At 40.9% G+C, this 22,430-nt stretch overlaps 1 protein-coding gene across 1 annotated transcript in view; it reads right to left on the bottom strand.

Annotated features, from left to right (window-relative positions):
* The window catches only part of AHRR (aryl hydrocarbon receptor repressor), a gene marked incomplete at both ends in the record, with an annotated part of 67,027 nt that overhangs the window by 9,323 nt on the left and 35,274 nt on the right, over positions 1-22,430 (bottom strand). Inside the window, 3 exons of the mRNA XM_084259997.1 lie at positions 224-353; positions 1,650-1,739; positions 18,396-18,496. Of these exons, the coding sequence (XP_084116123.1) occupies positions 224-353; positions 1,650-1,739; positions 18,396-18,496 (321 nt within the window). The remainder of the gene's footprint in view (positions 1-223; positions 354-1,649; positions 1,740-18,395; positions 18,497-22,430) is intronic.

Raw genomic sequence — 22,430 nt, 5'->3', positions numbered from 1 at the left:
GGATAAGAGTGTCCGTGGGTACATTAGTCAACTGCTTAACCTCAGTATTGCATGTTACCTTATAAAAGGAAGAAATGCCATCTATGGAAGGAAAACATTATAAATGGGCACTGTGCAGGTTTCCAGTAAGGACTTGACGTGGAACAGACATGGGCCTAGGTGGAGTGCAATTCTAAGTTTATACAGTGGTGCCTATGTTTCCAATCAACACATACAATCTCACCTGTTTCTGTCTGTAGTTGCTGTCCAGACAACATCTGGGGAGGATTCATGGCCCAGTGCAGTTGTCTACAGAAATCCTGGCGATCATCCACGTGAATGTAATCATATATGTTTTGGTGCATTACATCAGTCTGGAACAATTGCAACAAGAAATGTTTAATTTGTAAGTGTAGTGGGGCAGGCACTTATCTTTACATTGATACTTTCCTTAAAGTAATGACTGGTGTGAGATACCTTCAGAGCAAAGATTGATCAGGGAAAGCTATTTCAGAGGCCTCTGTTTTTCACATCTGCTTTTTGACTTCATATCCCAAGACAGTGATTTTTCTTCTTAACTCTTTTGTGTTTATGCAAACATGAGTCACAAAAAAGTCCAGTTGGCAGTCAGTGCCTAGTGGTGTCCCCTGGGGACTGATGCTGGGACCAACCCTGCTTAGTGACTTGGTTAGTCAATGATGGGATAGTGTGGTCTCAGCAGGTCTGTAGAGGGTACCAACCAGGGAGAGCAGGATGGTCACTCAGAATGGGCTGACAGGACCTACCCTCAGTGAGTTCAACAAAGGTGAAGTTCTTTCTAATTTTGGGTAGCCCAGGAAAAAAAAAAGATGTTAACATACTGAAGTGAGCCCAGGAGAGTGCTGCCAAGACACTTGAGAGAGCTGGAGCACATAACATATCAGGATAGGACAGAAGAACGGGGTTTGTTCAGCCTTGAGAAAACTTCAGGAAGAACTTACTGCTGCCTACATCAGCCAAATGAGTGGGTGTAGAGAAGACAGAGCCCAAGTTTTCTCAGAAGAATAAAGTGGGAGGACAAGAAGCAACAAACACAAGTTGCAACATGAGAAACCGTGTCTTCATATAAGTGGAAAAAACTTAGGGTGGTTAAACACTGGAACAGGTCTTCCAGAGGGGTCATGGAAACTAAAAACTTGACCTGATATGTCCCAGGTAAACCTGCTCTAACTGGATCTACTTTGAGCAGGGGGTTGAACTAGATAAGCTCCAGAAGTCCTTTTCAACTATATGGTTCTGTTATTCTGTGGCTTTACAATATATTTATTATACAGAGGCAACCAGGCTAGAACAGCAGCACCTTCTACAGAAATCAAAAGGAAACTTTTAGCTAAATGTTATTTTTATTATAGATCATGTTTCTGTTAACAAAAGCTTTACAAAAGGAATAACATTATAAGGAATTCATCTTCATCTCTCAGGTCAGAGAGAGAGAGACACACACACATACGAATTAGTCTGAAGTGCCATAGTAAGATAACCTAAACTTGGTAATGGTGTATGTCTAATCAGCAGGAGAAGGCTAAGGAGAAACAACACGCATTTTAGAAAGCCAGTTAGCAGGGCTGACTACAAGAAAGTCATTGCAATGACAGTGACTAAGTATTCTAAATGTTTGTTAATATATTTACCTGATGAAACCCTAGATAGTCCACAATCGTCGATGACGCATAAAATATCATCCCATCTGCGCTCACCACCAACGCGAAGCCGTTCAGTGACTGAAGGAGGGAAAAGAAAATCATTTAAAAGGTAAACTGAAAGTAAAGGGCAAAATGGGTATAAAACGTACTCATTTTAAGAATATCCGAGATGTGAAAAAATCACTCTGCAAAAAAGTTGGACGTTACACTTTGGCAGGAAGCCCTTTTTCCCTAACATATAAAAATGAATAACAATCTGGAACACGTTGGGTTTTTTTCCTTTTAAAAAAAGAATTAGGATAGCTAATTACAGTGTAACTACCATATTACATTACTAGTTTATTATCTGCTTAGAATTTTATTTTGTCATTAATTCATATAATTACATGTTTAATAGCAAGTGCCAACTAATTTTTTTGCTTTTAACTTAGAGCCTCACATTCCACTGTAATTGCTTTGAATTTATATGCATCGATACATATAGATAATGCAATAATCTCCAACAATTAAATGGGTGTGCTGACGTAGCTATGACTCTAAAACCAGATGTGTCTTTTACATTATGGCTATTTTCTTAATCTTCTATAAAAATACATGCATAGCATAATACCATGAATGCAATGAGTATAAAAAGTAGGTAATAAATACTCTACTGATATAGACCAATGTTTAGTCTAGAAAAATGCTAAATTCATTTTCATAGACTCATTGATGCAAGAAAAGCAACCAGAGAAATCTAAAAATAAAAGTAAGAATTAAATGAAATACAGGACATAAACATTAAGATCCGTCATGCTGCAAACAGACTATTTTTGCCTCTTTTCCCTTGATAAAGGCTCAGCAAGGTATCTTCACCCTAGCAGACTTGCATTTCAAAGTAGTTTAGATTATCCTTTCATGTGATGACTTTGAGGTCTTTAGAGATTACAGTTCAAATAGCTGATGCTGAAATACTGCTATATTATTATCCTTGCTTCACCTTTCTCTTATTTACTATTGCAGGGAGGTGCCTATTAATCCAGAGTTAATCCTGAAGCACAATGAGGGCAGATTTTCAACCGCTCAGTAACCAGATACACTGACATATTTTTGTGAGCTTGGTTCTCTTTTCGGTTCCTAAATAAGGACCAGATTTCCAAGACTGCTCGAAGCCTGTTTCCACTGTGACAATGGTGGGCAGAATTTCAAGAGTTCAGTGCACAATAGACTGACCCCCTCAGAAGATCTGGCCCCAGTCACAAACGTGGAGCACCTTTGGAGATGTGGTCCAGTGGGACCATACATGGCTCTGCACCTCAAAGAACTTTTGAAATGGTGACTGGAGAAATCTAGTGGAGAGACTGAAGTGGCTCACCCACATTCAGAAAGAGCTGTAGCAGCAACTGATGCAATCAAATCAATGCTAACCTTGAGTCATCTCTAAGAACAGTAAAGGGCAAACTGTGTTCAGCTCCAGGTCAGCTCCATAGGTACAGACCCTTTCCAGAAAAACCATTGTCACTGCCGAGTTGGGTTTGTGTTGAACACCCCTGTAACTAGTGCTCTTCAAGCACGAGATGTTGCTGGACTGGTGCTATTTTCTGCTCTAAATAATGCCCAAATTCATCTCAGCACCTCATCAACCAGAATATGATGTGTCAAGATTTCTACATCTTCACATCTGTGCCTTTCCCTGCACTGAGAGGAGCCTCCATAGATGGTATCTGTCATATCCATTTCCATTGTCAAGTGGAGACAAGAAAGCATTTTTGGCATCTTGTCTCTTTGGACTCATCTTCACAGCAATGAAACCATCAGTGATGTGATGTTAGGAATTTTATAACATTTTGAACATCTGGCAGGCTTTTTAATTTGAACAGACTAAAAATTTCCACAAAGATAATCACTGGACATTTAAGGGAGCTCCTCCATGCAGACGTCTGTGGCTGTTACTGTTCAAGTTCCAAAAGACCCCCAGTCCTTCCTGTGCAGCCAGGTCAGGTAAAAATAAAGCACTTTATAGAAATGTTCTTAATCAATGTGAATTAATGCACCAACCTCTGTCTGGGAAGGCTTAGAAAATGACCACAAGATCTAAATACCATCAAAGAATCTCACATGGTGCCATGCTAAACATCCTTAAAATGTGCCTTTTGTTATTCTTCAGGCAAGGTAGGAGATTTTCAGCTTCCCTGTAGGAAGTGGATAGGGGAACACCTGTCTTGGCCAAGGATTGTTTTTGTTAATCAAGAAATAAAAACATTTTTAAAAAATGAATCTTCTTCAACCAAGGTATGATTACATTCTTTTAAGGCCCAGACACATAGCCTAAGAGATCAGTCTCTACATTTAAGATGTAAATCTTGCTCCCCCACAGTGGAAGGCAGGCAGCTTTTCCTTTACACAAAGCCAGAGTTGGGCTGGACCAGGTGCAACTGTTGGTAAAAATGGGGAGGGAAAGTGCAACCACGTGTATTTCTAAGGGTTCAGATCAGTGGACTGGTAACTACATTTGTGAGGTTGGAGTAGGTATTAAGGAAGGATAGGAGAGAGCAAGAGGAAAAAGTTCAAGGAGCCATGTGTTGAGACAGATACAACTACGGGTTTGAGGGAGGTATGTGAATAAATAGAATTGCAAGCTCCCCCTGCATTGTTTTTGATTTGCTCTCAAAATGCTGATGTCCTTTTCTGAGTTGAGATCTCCTTACTAAGCATCGCCTGGTTTTCATGACCCCAAACTTAAGACATCAGATGCTCTGCCCTGCAGGCAGGAAAAGCAAAACCCACTTTGGTGCAACAACAACTGTTATGGAGCCACATGAAGCCATTGAGGATTAACACGAATTCCATGTGTCTAAACTTCATTTTAGCTGAGAAACCTCCTGCTTCATCCACACCGAGAAGAGATGAGTAAAACTTCATACCCAGTGGGTAGTAGTGACTGCACACTATAAGAAAAGACTTCTGAAGTCTCAGATAAATCTCTCAGGTGTCATATACAACTCCATTCTCAGACCCTTTACAGTAAAACTGCATAAAGGTTTTGCATTATTCTGGCCAGAATCCTATTGATTTGTTAGGCTGAGTGGAAGAGAGATGGCTTCAGTCCGTGAGAACAAACAAAAACTATTCCCAGGGTTTTTTTTCTAAGTGACTGGGTCTAACATTAAACAGGACAACAAAGTACATGGCTCCAGTTATTATTTTAAACATTCTCAGTTACTGAAACAAAATTCTCAGTGATAGCTTTCTCCTCTTGCCCATGCACGGGAAGCTGCATTGGTTTGCCATGTCAGAACTCAGCAGCCATCTGTCTGGGCTTTCAGTAACCTGTGGGAAGGAGAAGGGAATTAGGGCTTGGACCAGCCTCATATCTCTGCAGTTTGTGCTCCCTAATGTAATCACGTGTTGTGCCCAAAACACAGAGGGGACAGCACAGCGAAGTAAGGGCAGCTCTCCTCATTTCACTTTATCCCTTTCAGTAGAAATGATGGAAAGCCTAAAATAGGGTGTTTGGATTTAGAGGAGGAAATAACCAAACTCTGCAGCTTAAGGATGGTGTCTTTTGCTTTGTGTACAACTAGTGTGTTTCAATCAACAAAGCCCACACGCATCCTATCTCAGTGCTTAGCGGTCTGCGTGTACTTACACAAGTACAGAGGGACACACGAGGATGGAAGCAGACACATACAAAGATATTAGCGTGGACCTTAAAACTTTTGCAACAAAAGCCAGCTAACTTTGAATCTGCTAAAAAGACATGGTTGTAAACTGCCATTTGGTAAACCATATGGATTCAATGACAAATGGAATTTTCAATCCAGCATAATAGCTGAAACATGTGAAACAGACTTAAGTATGTATTGTGAACATTTGTTTGTTTGTATTTGGCTTTTTTAAAAACACTTACATGACTTTTCTACATTGTACTTTAAAAATGAAATTGGTTTTGTTTTTTTTTTTTCCCAAATGGAAAAAGGAAAAAAAAAAAAAAAAAAGAGCTTGGCACCAGACAGGGGCCTGTGTTCTTTTGAAAAAACATGTACATCCAATTATGTACTCACGAAAAGCTGCACCTGCTACTGAAACAAAAAACAATTAATCTGTCAGTTCAAAGAAAGTACGACATTATTCTGGTGCCCGCAGTAGCTGTGAGATGAAAGTTATCAGTTCCTTCCATTAAGAAGTTTTTGAAACATTATTAGTCAAGTGGTTCTCTTTGGGAATGAAGGCAAATATTTTGAGGAAGATAGGACTTCCTTTGGCAAGATCCTTTATATATCCTGATATTTTTTTTTCTGCTCCCATAGCAGAAAATCAGCCAGCAAATACTTCAAAGATATTTTGGTCAAGGTCATGGCATAGTAAAAATAAGGAGGGGGGGAAAAAAAGGAAAAAAAAAAAAAAAAAGAGACAGAGAACAAGTTCCAAGCCACATTTCTCTTATTACTCTTCCTTGAAATAAAGGAAAATTCACTAGCATTAGGTCTCCAGAGACCATGTTACTATGGTAACTAAAGTACAACAGTCAAGGCCTGCAGCCATGCCTTGCTTTGAACAGATTTTCGAGTCACGCAACTTGGGTACTAAATTTCCAGGGTCAGTTGGCTTGCAGTTTATCTGGAACAGCTTCATTTAATAGTGGATCGCTGGGTTTTTGCATCCTATGTGGGATGGGGCCGTTTTCTGGTGATCTAAATAAGTAGCTGTTTTAAAACTCTGGAAATTATATATTCATCCTTGTCTTATGAATATTAGGAGGAAAACACAGTTAATGTGTCTTCTGTCTTTAACAGTATTGTTTAATGAATCAGTATTTCTTTCCACTGGTGTTTTTAGGACTCATAATTGCCCTTCTCAAAAATCTCTCTGGAATCCCTGAGGTTCTCTTTATAAAGCAAAAAAAAAGAAACTCTTACAGAACCCTGAAATAAAACCCCACATAAAAGACTATTCAGAAATACCATATCTGATGACATCAGAATATGGCCTTTGCTCAACAAGCCCAGTATCTCTTAGCCCTCCGGACTCGTGTATTTCTCTGGTATCTACAAAGCAACTTCAAAAGGAATATTTCTGTGAGTAAGCACTATTTTGTGCAAAGGGGGAGTGGCAGAATTGTTTTTAGCATTCAGTTTTGATCAAAGGCTTGCGTGTACTGCTTAGTTTTCAGGCAGAAGAAACAAAACAGAACATGAATTTCCATCATTTGAGCCAGGCAAGGCAAGGAAGTAAATCCTGCAGGCTGAAGCCTACAGCCATGGGTTTATATAGGGAGGCCTTTCGGAGGGAAAGTGTTCAACCTGATCGATCTATCTTTGCCAGTGATGTGGGCAGTGGGATCGAGTGCACCCTCAGCAAGTTTGTTGGTGACACCAAGCTGTGTGGTGAGGTCGACATGCTGGAGGGAAGGGATGCCATCCAGAGGGACCTTGACATGCTGGACAGACGGGCCCAGGCGAACTGCATGAAGTTCAACAAAACCAAAGGCAAGGTCCTGCATGTGGTTTGGTGCAATCCCAAGCACAACTGCAGGCTGGGCAGAGAATGGATTGAGAGCAGCCCTGAGGAGAAGGACTTGGGGGTGCTGAGCGATGACAAGCTCAACATGAGCCCCCAGTGTGCTCTGGCAGCTCAGAAGGCCAACTGTGTCCTGGGCTGTATCAAGAATAGCGTGGCCAGCAGGTTGAAGGAGGTGATTCTGCCCCTCTACTCGGCTCCTTTGAGACTCCCACTGGGAGTACTGTGTCCAGCTCTGGGTTTCCCAGTACAGGAAAGACATGGAGCTGTTGGAGCGAGTCTAGAGGAGGGCCACAAAGATGATCAAGGGGGCTGGAGCACCTCTCCTATGAAGACAGTCTGGGAGAGTCTGGCTTGTTCAGTCTGGAGAAGGCTCTGGGGTGACTTATTTGCTGCCTATCAATACTTTAAGGAGTCCTACAGAAAAGTGAGAGAGGGACTGTTCACTAGAGAGTGTAGTGATAGCACAAGGGGTAATGGCTTTAAGCTGAAAGAGGGCAGGTTTAGCTTAGACATTAAGAAGAAATTCTTTACTATGAGGGTAGTGAGGACCTGGCACAGGTTGCTCAGAGAGGTTGTGGAAGGTGTTCAAGGCCAGGTTGGATGGGGCTTTGGGCAGCCTGGTCTAGTGAGGGTGTCCCTGCTCATAGCAGGGGGTCGTAACTAGATGATATTTGAGGTTCCTTCCAACCTGAAGCATCCTATGATTCTATGATTGGCTTTCATAGACAGCAGCAATGTTTCTTTTTAAATACAAAGAAACAATTACATATGATCATTACGCCCCTTTCACTCTTCTTGTCTTCCCAGATAAATATTCCTGCCAATTCCCTTGTGCCTGGATATCACTTCAGGCTCCCTAAAGACAGTATGGAAATCCAGCAATGAGAGCTGTGCTACCCTGAGCAGGGCCAGGCAAAATTTTCAATGATCATTCACATCACCGTAAGAATTTGAGCCCTGGCGTCCCCATTTACTGTCAGAGGGGAACTGCTGAAAGGCATGGACAATTGTGAACCATTCAGCCAGTCAGATTTCTTGTTATTACATGTCTCAGTGTCCCATCACTTACATTGAATTAGGACTGGAATTAGAGCAACTTTGGAGATACTTGTTTATATATGTGTCTTAAGTCTAACGAGGGAGCTGGAATGCTGTGGCTCGTCAAGAGGCAGCAGACAAAACTGGCCTCCTGGAAATCAGTTAGGAAAATGTAAGTCATTGGGCTCTGGTAATTGTGAGCTATAAACTTTCAAGAAAACATAGTAGTTCCCTGGAGGGTGAGACTGTAATGCGTGCACACATGTAAATGCATTTTAAAGCATGGTGATGCCTTTTATATGCTTGATATGTAGTAAGTATTGGACACAACCAAGAACAACTTTGCCTTTAAAATTGTTTTGATTCCATGATGCAAAATTGTTAGGCGTGGTTTTTCTTCCCTTATGCTTTCCTTCCAAGCTAAGCTTTTGTAACAAAAGTTACCTTGGGTTGGGGCCTGTCTTCTTCACTAGATGCATGAACCACTGGCCTCTGATGAGCCTGGCACCTCAAAAACAGCCACTCAGCCCAAGATGGTACTAAGAAGAGCTGAAGCATCATTTGAATTTGCATGTGCAGAATGTTGACGTGGTGCACTCCAGAAGGAGATACATCCCAACTGAATCCCACTGTTTTCAGACATACTGAACACTTGAAATAAGCACGCAGCCCATGCTTGCAGAGCAAAGCAGCACTAGTGACAAAAAAAGGGATTAGGGAAGGTTTGGTTGCTGCAAAAGTGAACTCATGGGTGAGACCAAACACCTCTGTACAATTTTGTTTATACATGGCCACCTCAGTACAATTTTGTTTATACAGGGCATGTTTGTTTAGCATAAATTATCAACATTGGTGCCAAAGTTTGGTGGATTTTTTCATGTCTACTTGTAAAAAAAACCAATACATGGTTCTTTTATTTGCATTACCAATTAGTATTTCACACGGGAAGTGAGTATCTGAATACTACCTGAGATTAATGCACATTATACAAGTACTGCAGACTGGAAATCTAAAGAAGAAAAATATTCACAGTGTTCATTCTAACACTGTCAGGAAAAAAAAGCACATTTTATTTATTAATATATATGTATCAAGTTTACTGGATATGCTGGTGAGTACTTGAATGAGTAACATGTCATTTACCTTAGCAGTTATCATGAAAGGACACTAAAGTATGACATAATCTTGTATATAATTTCCTTTAGCCTCCTCATTAATCATGATGTTGAATTTAAAATTGCACTCTACCAGTAATGGAACCCCACTGTCAATGCTCTTTCACAAATACTATGGCCTGGACTACACTTGGAAATAGAAACAATCTTTATATTGATTTATGCAGTTTTTCATTTCACTTCCTCAAAAGCAGATGTTGTATTCACAGATGGAAGCAAAGCTGGGGCAATATCGTATCTTCAGTGGAAGTTCAGCCCTTCATTCTTTCAGCATTCTGCAGCTGCTCTAGGCTTTTCACTCTTCTCTCCAACAATTTCAATATAGAAAATGCAAGCCTGATTAATTCCATTTGAGAAGACTGAAAATGAAGCATTAATTGCTCACTACTCTGCACTTGTAATAACAAATTTAGTTAGGTAGCCTTTGCAGTAACAAATGTAGTAAGATTACCCATTATCTTCCACAGAAATAACTTACTGAAGAGTCTCGAGTAATATTTATCCAACATGTTGGACAATTAGACATATGTAAGTACCAAATGTCTGGATTATTTTTTTTTCAGTGGTGTTTACATGTAAGTGCATCAAGTCCTGAAGAGAAGAAGCCGTCATAATACTCCATTGCAGCTGACTTTTATTTGTACTTGCAAGCTGTTAATGAGCATGAATGGCAGACGTCTCTTGCTGAAAGGGATCTAAACCTAGAAAACACAATGTTGCAGCCTATATACTGTAAACAGAATGTGATGTCCTGATTTCAGACCACTGTTTTTCTGTGTATTTAGCACTATATATCACATTTTCTGACACAGAACTGTTGCAGGGGGTGGGTAGAGGAGCAAAACAATCTGTATTTCACACCCGCTTCAATAATACATGCTAAACCAGCTTTTTGAAACACCATTTCAAGTCAGTGGAACTTTTAAGGAGTGTGGCATTCCTGAATTTGAGAACTATCTTACTGTGCTACTTATCATCTTACACACATTATGTAATCTGTAAGTATCCTGTATAAAGCACACCCTGTCCCACATTGGCAGCAGGTGTGAATTCTGCTATCACTGTGTTAGGTTGACCCAGAGCATCATGCTATTTAATAGCAGTTTTCCTTTCCGTTCAAGCCTATCAAATAACATATTCAAATTTTATTATCTGAGGTTGGCAAAAGTTAAAATGAAATGTACTCAATATTTCAAGTAAAATATGTAAGAAGTTTTTTGGGGTTTTTTTAAACCTTCATAACCACAAAACAAAATCACTGCATATTTGCAAAACAGTCTTGCCTGGACCTGCTTCCTTGCTCATCACTTCACCTTATGGAAAAGATAGGCTGCCCAGGGCGGGTGTGGAGTCTCCTTCTCTGGAGCTATTCAAGACCCGTCTGAATGCCTACCTGTGCTATCAGTCCTAAGGAACCTGCTTTGGCAGGGGGGTTGGACCCGATGATCTCTGGAGGTCCCTTCCAACCCCTATAGTTCTGTGAATCTGTGATTCTGTGATAGCAAGGCTGCAGCTCATTAGCTGTTAAGAATGAGCAATATACAGAAAGCAAGTGCCAGGTCTAAACACAGATTAGGCTACTAATTTATAATATTGTTTCAGCCAGTTGAAGATGGTCAAACAATGTAAGATTACAATTATCTACACTAATGGGCAGACAACATTTAAAGTGTATTTCTATTTCTTCTGTCAGTTTTGTGGGTTTTTTACACAAGACACAACTTTGACATCTTCAAAAATGGAGCAGTTCCCTAAAAGCAAATGCTCATGCAGAAACTTGTACGAAAGGAGCACTGCATGGTGATTGCCTTCGTTACTTGGATGTAACAAGCCCTGTTCCAATAGCAGGCTACATCCCGGTGCAGCTCACTGCACCACGCTTACATACAGATAGTGAACCTATTGATTGGCGACAACAGTTGACAAGGGTTAGTTCTGAAGTCGGTGTGAGGGGAAAAAAAACCCGTAACTGAGCTGAAACGGGAGAATATGTTTTGTTGGGGAGGAAGTCACGTGGCTGCTGGACCATCTCCAGAGGCACTGAAATAGCCTGAACAGAAACAGAGGAAGTGGCTGTGAAAAGTGAGCTCGGGTGGAGTTGGCTGTGATGAACGGTCTGGAGACAGCAACAGAGATCTTAAATTCAGATCCACATCTGGTCTTGTGCCCAAAGCTTATTGATTCTTTACCCTAACACTGCTGATGGACAGCTTCTCTATTCCTCAGTACACCTGAAATTTCTCTGCTTAAGCCTCCTCACAAGACAGCAGGTTTTGCCTCTGCCTGGACAAATGGAAGCCAATGTTTCTGATGCCAGTGCAAACCAGAGAGGATGCTAGCTGTCTGTCCATGCTGCACACCTGCTCTGGCTGCCCACCCCCCCTTCTCTATCACATTAGACATAAGCTGCTTGTCCTGATTTTCCAATCTGCTCACAGCTTGCTCCCCCCTCAATTATAATTTGTAATTTCATGTTGGAGAAGCTAAGTACTACCTCCCACCAGTCCAACAGATTACCCACAACCATATGCAAGATTTGAAAACAAACATTCAGTGGTGTTTCCCATTTTGCTAAAAGTCTCCAAGCAAGCCTCTGCAGGGGTACCTGATTTTTCTCCTCCAAATCCCTCCTTAAAACTCTTGCAAAAGTCCTGGCAAAAGTCAAGTTACTCATATACTATGAGTACTGGCACCCATAGTTACCATTTTGTTCACTATTTCCACATGCTGTGTTGCTCATCAAAATGCGTATTTCATCACTTGCCTCATATTTAGGCTGCAAATCTGATGGGAGGGGTTCACATCTTTTTGATTTTGCTCTGCCTCCTCTGTCAAGCTGGAGGGTGCCACCGCCTGTACTCAGAAACCCCAGTGCTGTGGAAGTATCCTGATCATTACAGTCATAACAGTAGCACTATGGACTGGAGGAGAGAGAAAATGGTTTTGAGAGGTCACAGGCTTTTCTGTCCAGATTTGTTTGAGAAGGAAAAAAAAATAAATAATAATAATGAGAAAGGAATAAGCGAGAACATTAGTTATTTGTTTAAAGGGCAACAGAAAAGATATTTTTTGCTCAAAGTTGTGGCCATGCCAAATTTCAAGTCTGGATTTTAGAAATATGCCTATTTGCAAAAGAAAAGGAAAAAAAAAAAGAAAAAAAAAAAAGAAAAAAGACCAAGGCCTCTGAAACGTTCCTTTGTGTTTTGCCTGTGCCTGGCAAGAAGAAAGTGAATGTACGCATGGGATAAAATGGCAAGTTACTCCTGACCCCATTTATGGCGCTTTTTTTTCATGGATAAATTCTCTGTAAGTCATCCCAAGTGACTAATGTCAGCTTAAATCATGTCATCTGAATACTGGGAGAAGGTTCATGTTGGAAAACAAAGAAAAGCAAAAAGGTTGTTTGGGTAACTTTAAAATTGCGTTAACCAAATCAGAAAATGCACTGAGACTACGAACTTTTTATCAGGACTTCCTATTTTGATGGCCCTATTTTAAACCAGTGCATTGAAAGGTAAAGCACTGTGCTGTCATCTAACAGGATTTGCTGTAGAAGGACTGTATTAAGAGAATCAGCACCGTTGGAAGGAACTGAAGACAAGAATAAATCAAAAAGTCTCTCCCTACCAGCGTTAGATTTCTGAAGTCTGTGCCTCGGTCATTGCCCAGTATAACAACCACGCACTTTTGTCTGGCTCCAGATTTTCCTTTTCAAGTTTAAATTAAAAAATAACAGGAAGAGTAAAGTCTCTTGCTCTCAGACTGAAATTCAGACTGAAGTACTTTTTTCAAGAGCGTAGTCTTATCAAGTACTGATTACATAAATCAGTTTGGAAGGAGGAAGTGGAATTACACTAAGAAGTTTAAAAAAATCACAGGAAACCAAGTGGGAAAAGGGTTTCCTATGTTATTTCCTTATGCAGAGTGAAGAACAGCACCAATAGGATGTTTTCTAATGTATCATTTTCCAACTCTCTTGAAATGAAACTTGAACCTCAGTTCAAGCTGCTAGCAGGGGCCACCTGGACATACCTTTCGTTGCCAGAATGCGCACATACACCTCTCCAAACTCACTCTCAGAAACCTTATTATCTGTAGCCACTTTTAAAGTGAGAACATTGTGTTAAATAGTATACTGCAGGCTTGGATTGAATCAAGTCCTGAACCCTTTGTTTAAACAACAAGTCTACCTGGCTTTCATTGGGTTTGTTTAAGGAGACTTGAGCTCTGTCTGGTATTAAAGCTGATGACAAAAACCCTCGTTGGCTTCAGTGGGAACTCCTGAGGAAGAACCAAAAGTTCCTGTTCACGATAGCCCCCAAACCTGCAATGTGGAACTAAGAAGTAATATGTAAGGGACTTCTCTTTGTGATGAAGTGCTTATGCCTGATTATGCTAGCACTTCACACCAACAGTCAATTGTAAGCACAGATGTGGCTGGTTCAGTACCTAGATACCTGAATTGCCTCACTAGTCATCATAGTCACAACTCAAGTCAGCAAAATTCATCTGCTAAATGCTAGAACAAAAGCATGCCTAGAAAACACATAAGCTCCTTTTGAAAACTCCAGCTTTAGATAATAAAGTAGTCACTGTAATGGAGATGAGATTACTGATACCAGTGGAGAATTATAAGTGCCAGACCACCAAAACTAGCTTTCCCAGGTTTTCTCCATTTCTGATGACAGACATGATTTTGAAGAGGATATTTTCATTTTTTTCATAAAAGTCATGTGTATCTGTGCTTTGAAAACATTTTCTAAGGTGCCAGGTATCTGTCAGTTTTTATCTAAAAATTTCAGTAAGTAAGTTGTAATTGTAGTGCTGCTTAAGAAGGGTGGGGGGTGAGATCTTTGCCATAGAAAAAATGTCAACAATTCACTCTTTCTGCCATTGGTGAAAACTAAGAGATCAGTCCTGTCTTTGGCCAGAACAAATGAAATCTCTTTTGGAGACTCCAAAGCACTCAGCAGCTGGCTGTGAAGCACTGAGTGCACAGGTCTCCTGGGCATAGCCTCCTGACATGTTAAAATGAATGAAGATTGGTGTAGTTACCACCAGATGCTCCGGAAGGGTGGGGTGGACTGCAGAACCAGGGGAGTGCAGATGTTCCCACTGAAAGGGCAGGTGATTTCAGTATGTAGGCATGTTGGGGAGGTTTTCATAACGGAGCCTGCTATCACTCTGAACTATGTACAGAAAAATGGGCTATGAGGGTTTTTTTCTCTTCGGCTCACAGACATGTTGAACCTCCAGCCAGCCTTCTGGGTTGTAATTTAAATTATGCCTGAAATGTCCTTGCATTTCTTGCTCCCATGCAAGTTTTTATAGGGAAAGAGCAACCAAACCCCAAACCTTGTTATTCAGCCATATGTCATTACATGTTTCCAGCAGGAAAAAGGTAACTTGGACATGCATAGCTAACTATCTCTGCCCAGAAAGAGCAAAAATACAGTGCTACTGAATAAAAAATATGAGGATAATATGAGATAAAAACATAGACATGTGATTCCTGTGGCCTGAAACCTGAAGAGTGGAGGACTCATGTGAGAATCTATCTGCAAACTGGGCAAAAGAGTGGCTTGGAACATCCTGCAAACAACATGGACCTTCCCTGAAAGACTGTGAGCAGCCAGTGAGCACAGAAATGACAAAATAAGCCATGTCTGGTCTTTGTCTGTATTCATCGGGGAGATGGGGCATGACAGAACCAGGCAGCCTTACTCCATTAGCATCTGTTTAGGAGCTGCCTGGGTCACCCGGATTTCATTTTCATTTTTGTGACATTTTGCACATAAACCACTATTTTCACACCTGAAAAGAATTATGTCCAGTGCGTGTGGAGACAGACACCATAAATCCTGCACTGCAGCCTACAACAGCGGAGCAGAAGACCAACAGATAAAACAAAGGAGAAAGCCCATCTAGACATCTCCTTCAGCAGCAAGGGTTGAAACAGAAATTTGTGAGTCTTCTGTAACAAGCAGAAAAACTGCAGGTGCAACTGTGAGAGGGTCAGTAAAGTCCAAGTGACAATTTTAGCAGGGTGCTGCTTATTATACGGGTGATGCTTACTCATACAGCAGTGCCAGTGATGATGGCTGGGGCCACTGCCTGACTGCGTGTCTTTGAGAAAACAAGTCCAGAGAGGGACTTCCTCCTGACAATGGACATTTAATTCTTCAGGCAGGATAGTGTAACATGTGGAAACTTCATATGCATCTGGGATGAGAAATTACCTGCATGGCAGTGTAGACTCTGAGTCTGGACTTGAGACTGAGTACAGCATAGCTAGGGGGAAGAGTAGGAGGTGGCTAACAGCCATAAGATGATTGTTGCAATCAAGGCTATTGCCTAGATACCCACCAGTGATTCATTCTTATTTTTCCAAGTCACCATTTTATTGTGTTTCTCCACCCCATCACCCCATAAATTCTATCTGCATTTATTGACTGCCAATGCAATTTATTCTCCCAGTTTTCTGGTTATGGTTTTGGCCCAGTGTTCTTCAAGCATTCAATAACAAGAGTCAGAAACTGAATGCAGCCCTTTACTGCCAGAAGGCCTGTGGCACAAGGGCTACAATGTCACCTGTCCTGGAAAGTATTTTGAAAGTAGAGAGTTACAAATTGTTACTGCAGTCCATCAGTTGGAGTCTGAAGTCTCCAAGGAGAGCAAAGATTGCAAGAATGGGGTACACTTAAAAAGACCATTAATAAAATCGGACTCTGGTTCTTAGAGCTTAGTCTGTCTTCCCTCCAAAGGGAAACACAGATGGCAAGAGAATGCTCTCTCATCCAAAAGAAGTGATCTTAAAACACTGGAAGAAATTATTTATTTAGATACCTGCTGTTCTCCACTAAAAAAAATCTTTGATAAACTGGTATCATTGTTTATTCTATTATTGCTGATGAAAGCTATTTGATTATAGCTGTAGAAAACTCTATAAAATCTTAAATAAAAACCACATGTTGTGGCAGAGGCGTTTAGAAATGAAAAAAAAAAACAAACATTTTAAACATACTTTGAAGACAGCCTAATTCCATTGTTTTCTTTCAAGACGAAAGGAGCAGTACTGCATTGTTCCAAGACTGGAGAGTCACAAATACATCATTTACCAGTAATTAGGGTTTTTTTTTATTCCATGTTTTTATCTATCCATAGAGCACAATGATGGTACTCACTAGGAAAATAAAATAAACAGTTATCCCTGGTTTTCCATTAGCACTGCAGTAAAGGACAGCATTATTCACACATACTTTAGCAATTCTGATTACTCTGGTTCATAATGTATAAAGCATCTAGGAGAGGTTGCCCAGTGCAAGGTGGTGTTGTAAGAAATAATGCGGCTCCAATGAAGTGGCCAGATTCACAACTCAACATACAAAGCACAGCAACCACCAGCAGGACTGGTCTCTTGGAAGGAAACACAAACATGATGACATAGTTTAAAAACCCCACAGTCCCTAATAGCCAACACGGTGAACGTGGTTGAACAAAACCCCCCACTGTTCTTTACATGTGGTGGCCACTGAATGAGCATCCAAGCCAAAGTCAGTCTCCAGGGAGCATTCCCAGCAGGCCCTGAGGAAAATTCACCCTCTTGTTCTAAGTCAGATATGCCCATAAATGAAGCCTGGTGAATATATTCATATTAACATGCACTTAATCATCCAGTTAACGATCCAAATTAAGTATGATCCTGGGTAAAATATCTCCCATATATTCAAAAGGAATGTGACTCCCACATACCAAGTAGTAAGCAAACCATTAGCGTGTTCAGTAACATTAGTCTCTTGTAACCTACCCAAAATTACGTATCAATGTTCCCTCCATGTGCTCCTAGCAGTAGAACTACTGTTTGGAGATCCTTAATGATTATAACTTGTAGGCATGTAATATACACCCAACAAAACACAGACTAAAGATAGGAGAGCCTCATTAAAAACAACAATTACGGACTCATCATGTTTATAATTTACTGTACACCCTGTACTCCCTATTCATTGAGAATGGAAATCATTGCAAGTAACATCTGACAGCCAAACATCTCATTTTGGCACTAGCACTAAGTAATCAGATACCTCTGTGTTATTTGCTTCGAAAAACAGAAATTAACTCTTCTAAAGTATTAAGAGGAAGGAAAGCAGAGAGCCAGTTTCTGCTCTGTAGACTTGGATGACTTAGGATAGGACATGATAACATGTCCTAATGTCCTTTTTCATTACTAGTATATGGCATTTATCTGCTGGAGGCTACTATTTAATTTGCATTTACATGTATCTCAGAGCTGTCATTAAAACACAATTTTTCTACCATGAATATTATGCTATCCAAAACAACTGTACATGCATAGTCCTAATCACGTAAGAATTTCCAAGGACCTCAGTGTATAAAAGGCATTATTACATCATGTGTTTGAAATGCAGATATATCTGGGATGGACCGCTGTGCTCTAGCTGGTTCAGTAGTTCACAGCAGTATTAATTCTTCATCCAGATTAATGGATCCAATTCTTAGTAACAGTATGGCCCCTTTATGCTGCTCTGCCAATATAAAGTCATCCTAAAGGGGATAAAAATACATAGAAGGAATAACTTCTGCACACTTGGCTTCCCTTAGAGCACAGACCTGAGGAAGTAGGATAAACCAAAATATCCCAGAATAATCTCAACTCATCAGAAACTAGGCAAGCTCCCTGCTGGCACCAGCAGAATATGGGCCAAGTAAAATAAGCCTCTGCTGTCATTCCAAGTGAAAATGGACTGTGAACTGGCCCGCTGGAGTTGACTGGCCATTTTGAGGATGTAAGGATGCAAGGTTCAACTGCCCAAAGGGAGACTGACTAGAACTAGCACGACTGCCAGCGTTGCTCTTGCAAGAAGCTCTCACAACTGTGATTCCTGAACAGCTCACACCAAGAGCAACCACTAGTTCAAAGTTGCCACGAAACATGAACCCAAACATCATGGAGCTGAGTTAAGTCAGAGCCAGAAAAGACAGCTTTTTTTTTACTCACTTCTAGTAGGAGTCCACCTTCTTGTACAGCAGTCTTGTTAGACACATTGTCTTCTTTTATTGTTTGGCCGACTTGCTTCTTAAAGTGCTTTTCTTGAATGGCTGTTGGAAAGAGTTATTATCAATTTAGAAGTCATGACGATCGGGGCCGCTAGACTAAAATTCTTATTTAGGCACTTAACGTGCATTGATTTAATTGGGAGTTACTGTCTTTGTGGTCTGGATCTCAGTTACTGACAACTTTCTTTTGCTGTGAGAGAGATAGATACATATTTGGCAGTCCAGATGTTTTTTATATGAAATATCTATCACATTTTTTATTGAACATATTTTTTCCATTAGTGTACTTTACATAAAGCAACAACCAAAACCCACAGGAAAGAAACAAAAGAAAGTTAGCAAGTTGTTTTGTTTATAAAAATATGTATTATGACAATATAAAGAAATGCCTACATAGCTCAGAAGACAAGAGACTGAAATAAGTTTCTTATTTTCAGTGCTGACCTTCTTGGCATCAGATCGTTTTCAGTCTCTCTTTGTCCTGTTCAATTGTATGAGTCTGAGCCTGACTGTAAGATTCAAGGGAATATTCTTAAACTGCTTCATTTTTAAACAGAGGCTTAAAGTGTGTTTTTAGCAGGTCATTTGCTACCTGAAGTTAAGGACAATCTCTCACTACAGATTAAAATTTCATATATTTGTTCTAATCATAATGAAAACCTTCATGGGAGTTAAAACTGGTCTGTGGTGTCCCACACATGAGGTATCTTTGCTTGATCTGAAATGTCTTTGAATATTAAGATTGAAGTTTTCATATTAATACATTCAACAGAATCTCTGAAATACAATCCCACTTCAATACAATAATGAAAGAATTTCTGAGAAGGCTGGCATCACTTGATACACTGGGCTTCTGCATCACCTAGGGAGTATGACATGAACCCTGTCTTTGTCATTTGGTCAATAAAATTTAAGGAGTCAGCTTCACTCTTCCTGCTCTTCCATCCCAGAGATGGGTCATCCAAATATCCCAGTGGCAAACAGAGATTTGGTTTTCTGTTTGTTCTCCTTTCAATGGAGAGAAGAGAGGACAGCACACATCAGTGAGTTTATCTGCAACATTTGATACATGTTGTCCCTTCCAGCTAACGGAGAGCTGGAGCAGCCAGAGATGGTTAATAATTTAAAAAATAAAAGAGGTTGAGACAGCCAGGAATAATTTGTACCAAATCAGAATAAGAAGCGGAAACAGGCAGCAAGCCCCTAATGTTTCTGAGCTTGTTGCTAAAGTCATCACAATCGGATTCCACTTTTTTATTAAGATATCCCCGTTAAGAAAAAGGTCCACATTTTTAAATGGCCTGAATGTTTGTCACAAATGGCCGAGGATATGATCGAAATGGAGTCACTTCCTTTCCACGGGGCTGTGCAAGAACCCCTTATCAATGTAACAGCCTAGTGAGGGGCTGTTGCAAGATAAATCAGTGATTTGCAACAGATGATGGCAATGCAGAACCACGCTGACTGAATATTCCTGATGTTTTTTAGCTTACATTGTAAATATTTGCTGCCAGTGATAATGTTGGTCATTACCCCAAAGCAATCATCTCAAATGTATAATTAGATGTAATAAATCCCTCCCCTGAGCATGGGAAAACACATCAGGAAAATCCCAAGCTGCCTAAAACAGATATCTACCCATGTTTTCCAGCCAAAATAATGTTGTGATTTTGGACTTGTGAGGCTGCTATGAACAGCATATGCAGATTCTTCAATCTGCATTTTCATTTGGGTATACCTTTTGAATTAATTGGAAGAGGTTGTTTGCCCTTGTCCCCTGACCCACCAACCCCAGCCAAACTTTCTGCTATGCCTGTCCATAAGAAGAGACATATGGACACTCAGGACAATAATTTTTAGAAGCCCGGCCTGTCTCCCAATGGGCTCTTCCAGAGTTTCCCCCCTCTGAAAAGATGTTTTTGCAATTACTGACGCAGTGGTTTGCAGTCTTTGTGCAGGTTAGAGGACAGGCAGGGAGGGGTGAGAGGAAACGAAGGTTTATTTTCTTGATGTGTTCTTTTGGCGTTGTGAAAATTCCACCAGTCCGAACTTCATCGTTAGTGGAAACTATTATTTTACCCGCCCGAGCGGGCCAGAGCTCCCTGCCTGTTTGTTAGCCTTCAGGCTCACACAAACACAGCAGCAGGAGCACAAGAGATGTTTGTTCTGCAGCTTGTCTGGCTACTATAAATTCCATCTCCAAATGGAAAGTATTTTAATGTTATTTTGCCGGCTAGAATTACCCGTATGTTAGGCCACACACATCCGTTTCATAACATACTCCCTGGCCTGGACTGTGAGGAGACCCACTGCACCCTCAAAGACGAATGACACCCTTTAAGCCAAGAAGCAAGGGCTCCTCAGAGACAAGAACGTTTGTTCCTTGTACCTGAGGCAGCAGAACCACTCTTGTTTCTGCTGGGAATACTCAGTGCACCTGGGGTTTGGCTGATACTGTGGTGGCAGCTCAGAAGAGATACTACCGCTGGTGACAGACTGTCACCTGGAGAAAAAAGAGCAAAGCAGGCAGAAAACTACACAGATCCCTAAAATGAATGAGGAGGAAAAGCAAGACATGACAGGGTGAGGAGGGAAAAATTGCACAATGTCATCTGACTAGGCAGAAAAATAAGGAAAAGAAAAACAGAGCAGCCTAATGATACCCCTGTTACCGCCAAGAGCCAAGAGGGAGAACTGAAGGAAAGTAAGTGTTGGTTATGACGGGTGGCTGGATAGTAAGGGCCCTGATGCCAAGACAGTTGTGATTCAAGCTCAGACATTACATAAAATGGTGGCCTGCTGTAGCTATGTTGAAGCCTACAATGCCAAAAAGAAATGAAAAATTGGAGAATGCAGGAGTAGAGTCTCTAGAAGGTGGGGAGGAGCAAATTGTGGAAAGATTAAGAACAAAATAACAAACAACAAAGGATGACTCAGTGACCTGAGGGGAAAGCTCCTGGCTGCTGGAGTTCCCATATATCAAGAATAGGGTGAGAAAGAATTTGATAGTGCAGGCAGTCTGGTGAATGATGCTGGCTGTTAAAAAACTGCAAAGTTTCAGCTCTGTGGAGCCTTGGGCTGCTTTGTATGGGAGAGGCAACTCTTTGGACTGTATTTTCAGCAATTCAGCATACAGTGCTCACCTACTAGGTTCAAAACTGGTAAAGTGAAGGAATGGGAAGCAGGAACAGCAGAAACCTTTTTCTGAGCACAGCTTATCTAGCGTGCACTTCCAGAACACAAAACAAAACAGAAGATGGAGCTGTTCTGCCAAAGAAGATGAATGAGAGTATTGATACCATAGGGTGGCAAACACAAGATATACAAGTACCAGGGCTGACAGTTTTGCAAGGTCATGAGATCTAGTGAGCATGGTGCAATCCCAGGTAACATTAGAAGCCCACAAGTTTGGAAAAGGTGGGTCCTACAGAAGAATAATGCTGTGGAAATAGACAGGGCAGAGGGAAAGGGGGGTAGGAAGAGAAAGAGGAGTGAGGAAAAAGTGAAGAAAAATGGCCAATGAAGAAAAGGGCAAAGATCTGTGGACACTGTTCCAATTTCTGTTCTGAATGTGGTGAAAGGGGTGGAAGCCAAAATAATAATGTAGAGTCAATATTGACAGCTAATTAATGGGGGGGGGGGGGGGGGGGAAGTCCACAAAAGGTGTGGTAAGTTTGGCTGGATGGAGTATGGGACTATCTCAGATGGTGCTGCTGAGCCCTTCACAGCTGCACTGTCTCACCCCAGAGCACTGTAAAAAGCTGAGATCTTTTTTGAGCCCTCAGTTCTGATACAAGCATGGCTATCTGCATTTGCAAACCTCTTGGCTTGAAAATCAAATCTGGAGTGTTGCAAGGAAGAGAAAAGCTGCCTGATGCTTTGAAGCCTATAGAGGCATCGTGAAACCAGCCGTTCCCTTTCCCCCAGAAAGAACAGAACACTTATTTGTTGCAGAATATTCTTTGGTTCAGAGGGA

This window comes from Gallinula chloropus (assembly GCF_964237585.1).
Source record: "Gallinula chloropus genome assembly, chromosome: 2".
In the NCBI taxonomy this organism is placed as follows: domain Eukaryota; kingdom Metazoa; phylum Chordata; class Aves; order Gruiformes; family Rallidae; genus Gallinula; species Gallinula chloropus.
Note: the sequence above shows the minus strand (reverse complement) of the source record. Positions and strands in the feature narration are given on the sequence as shown.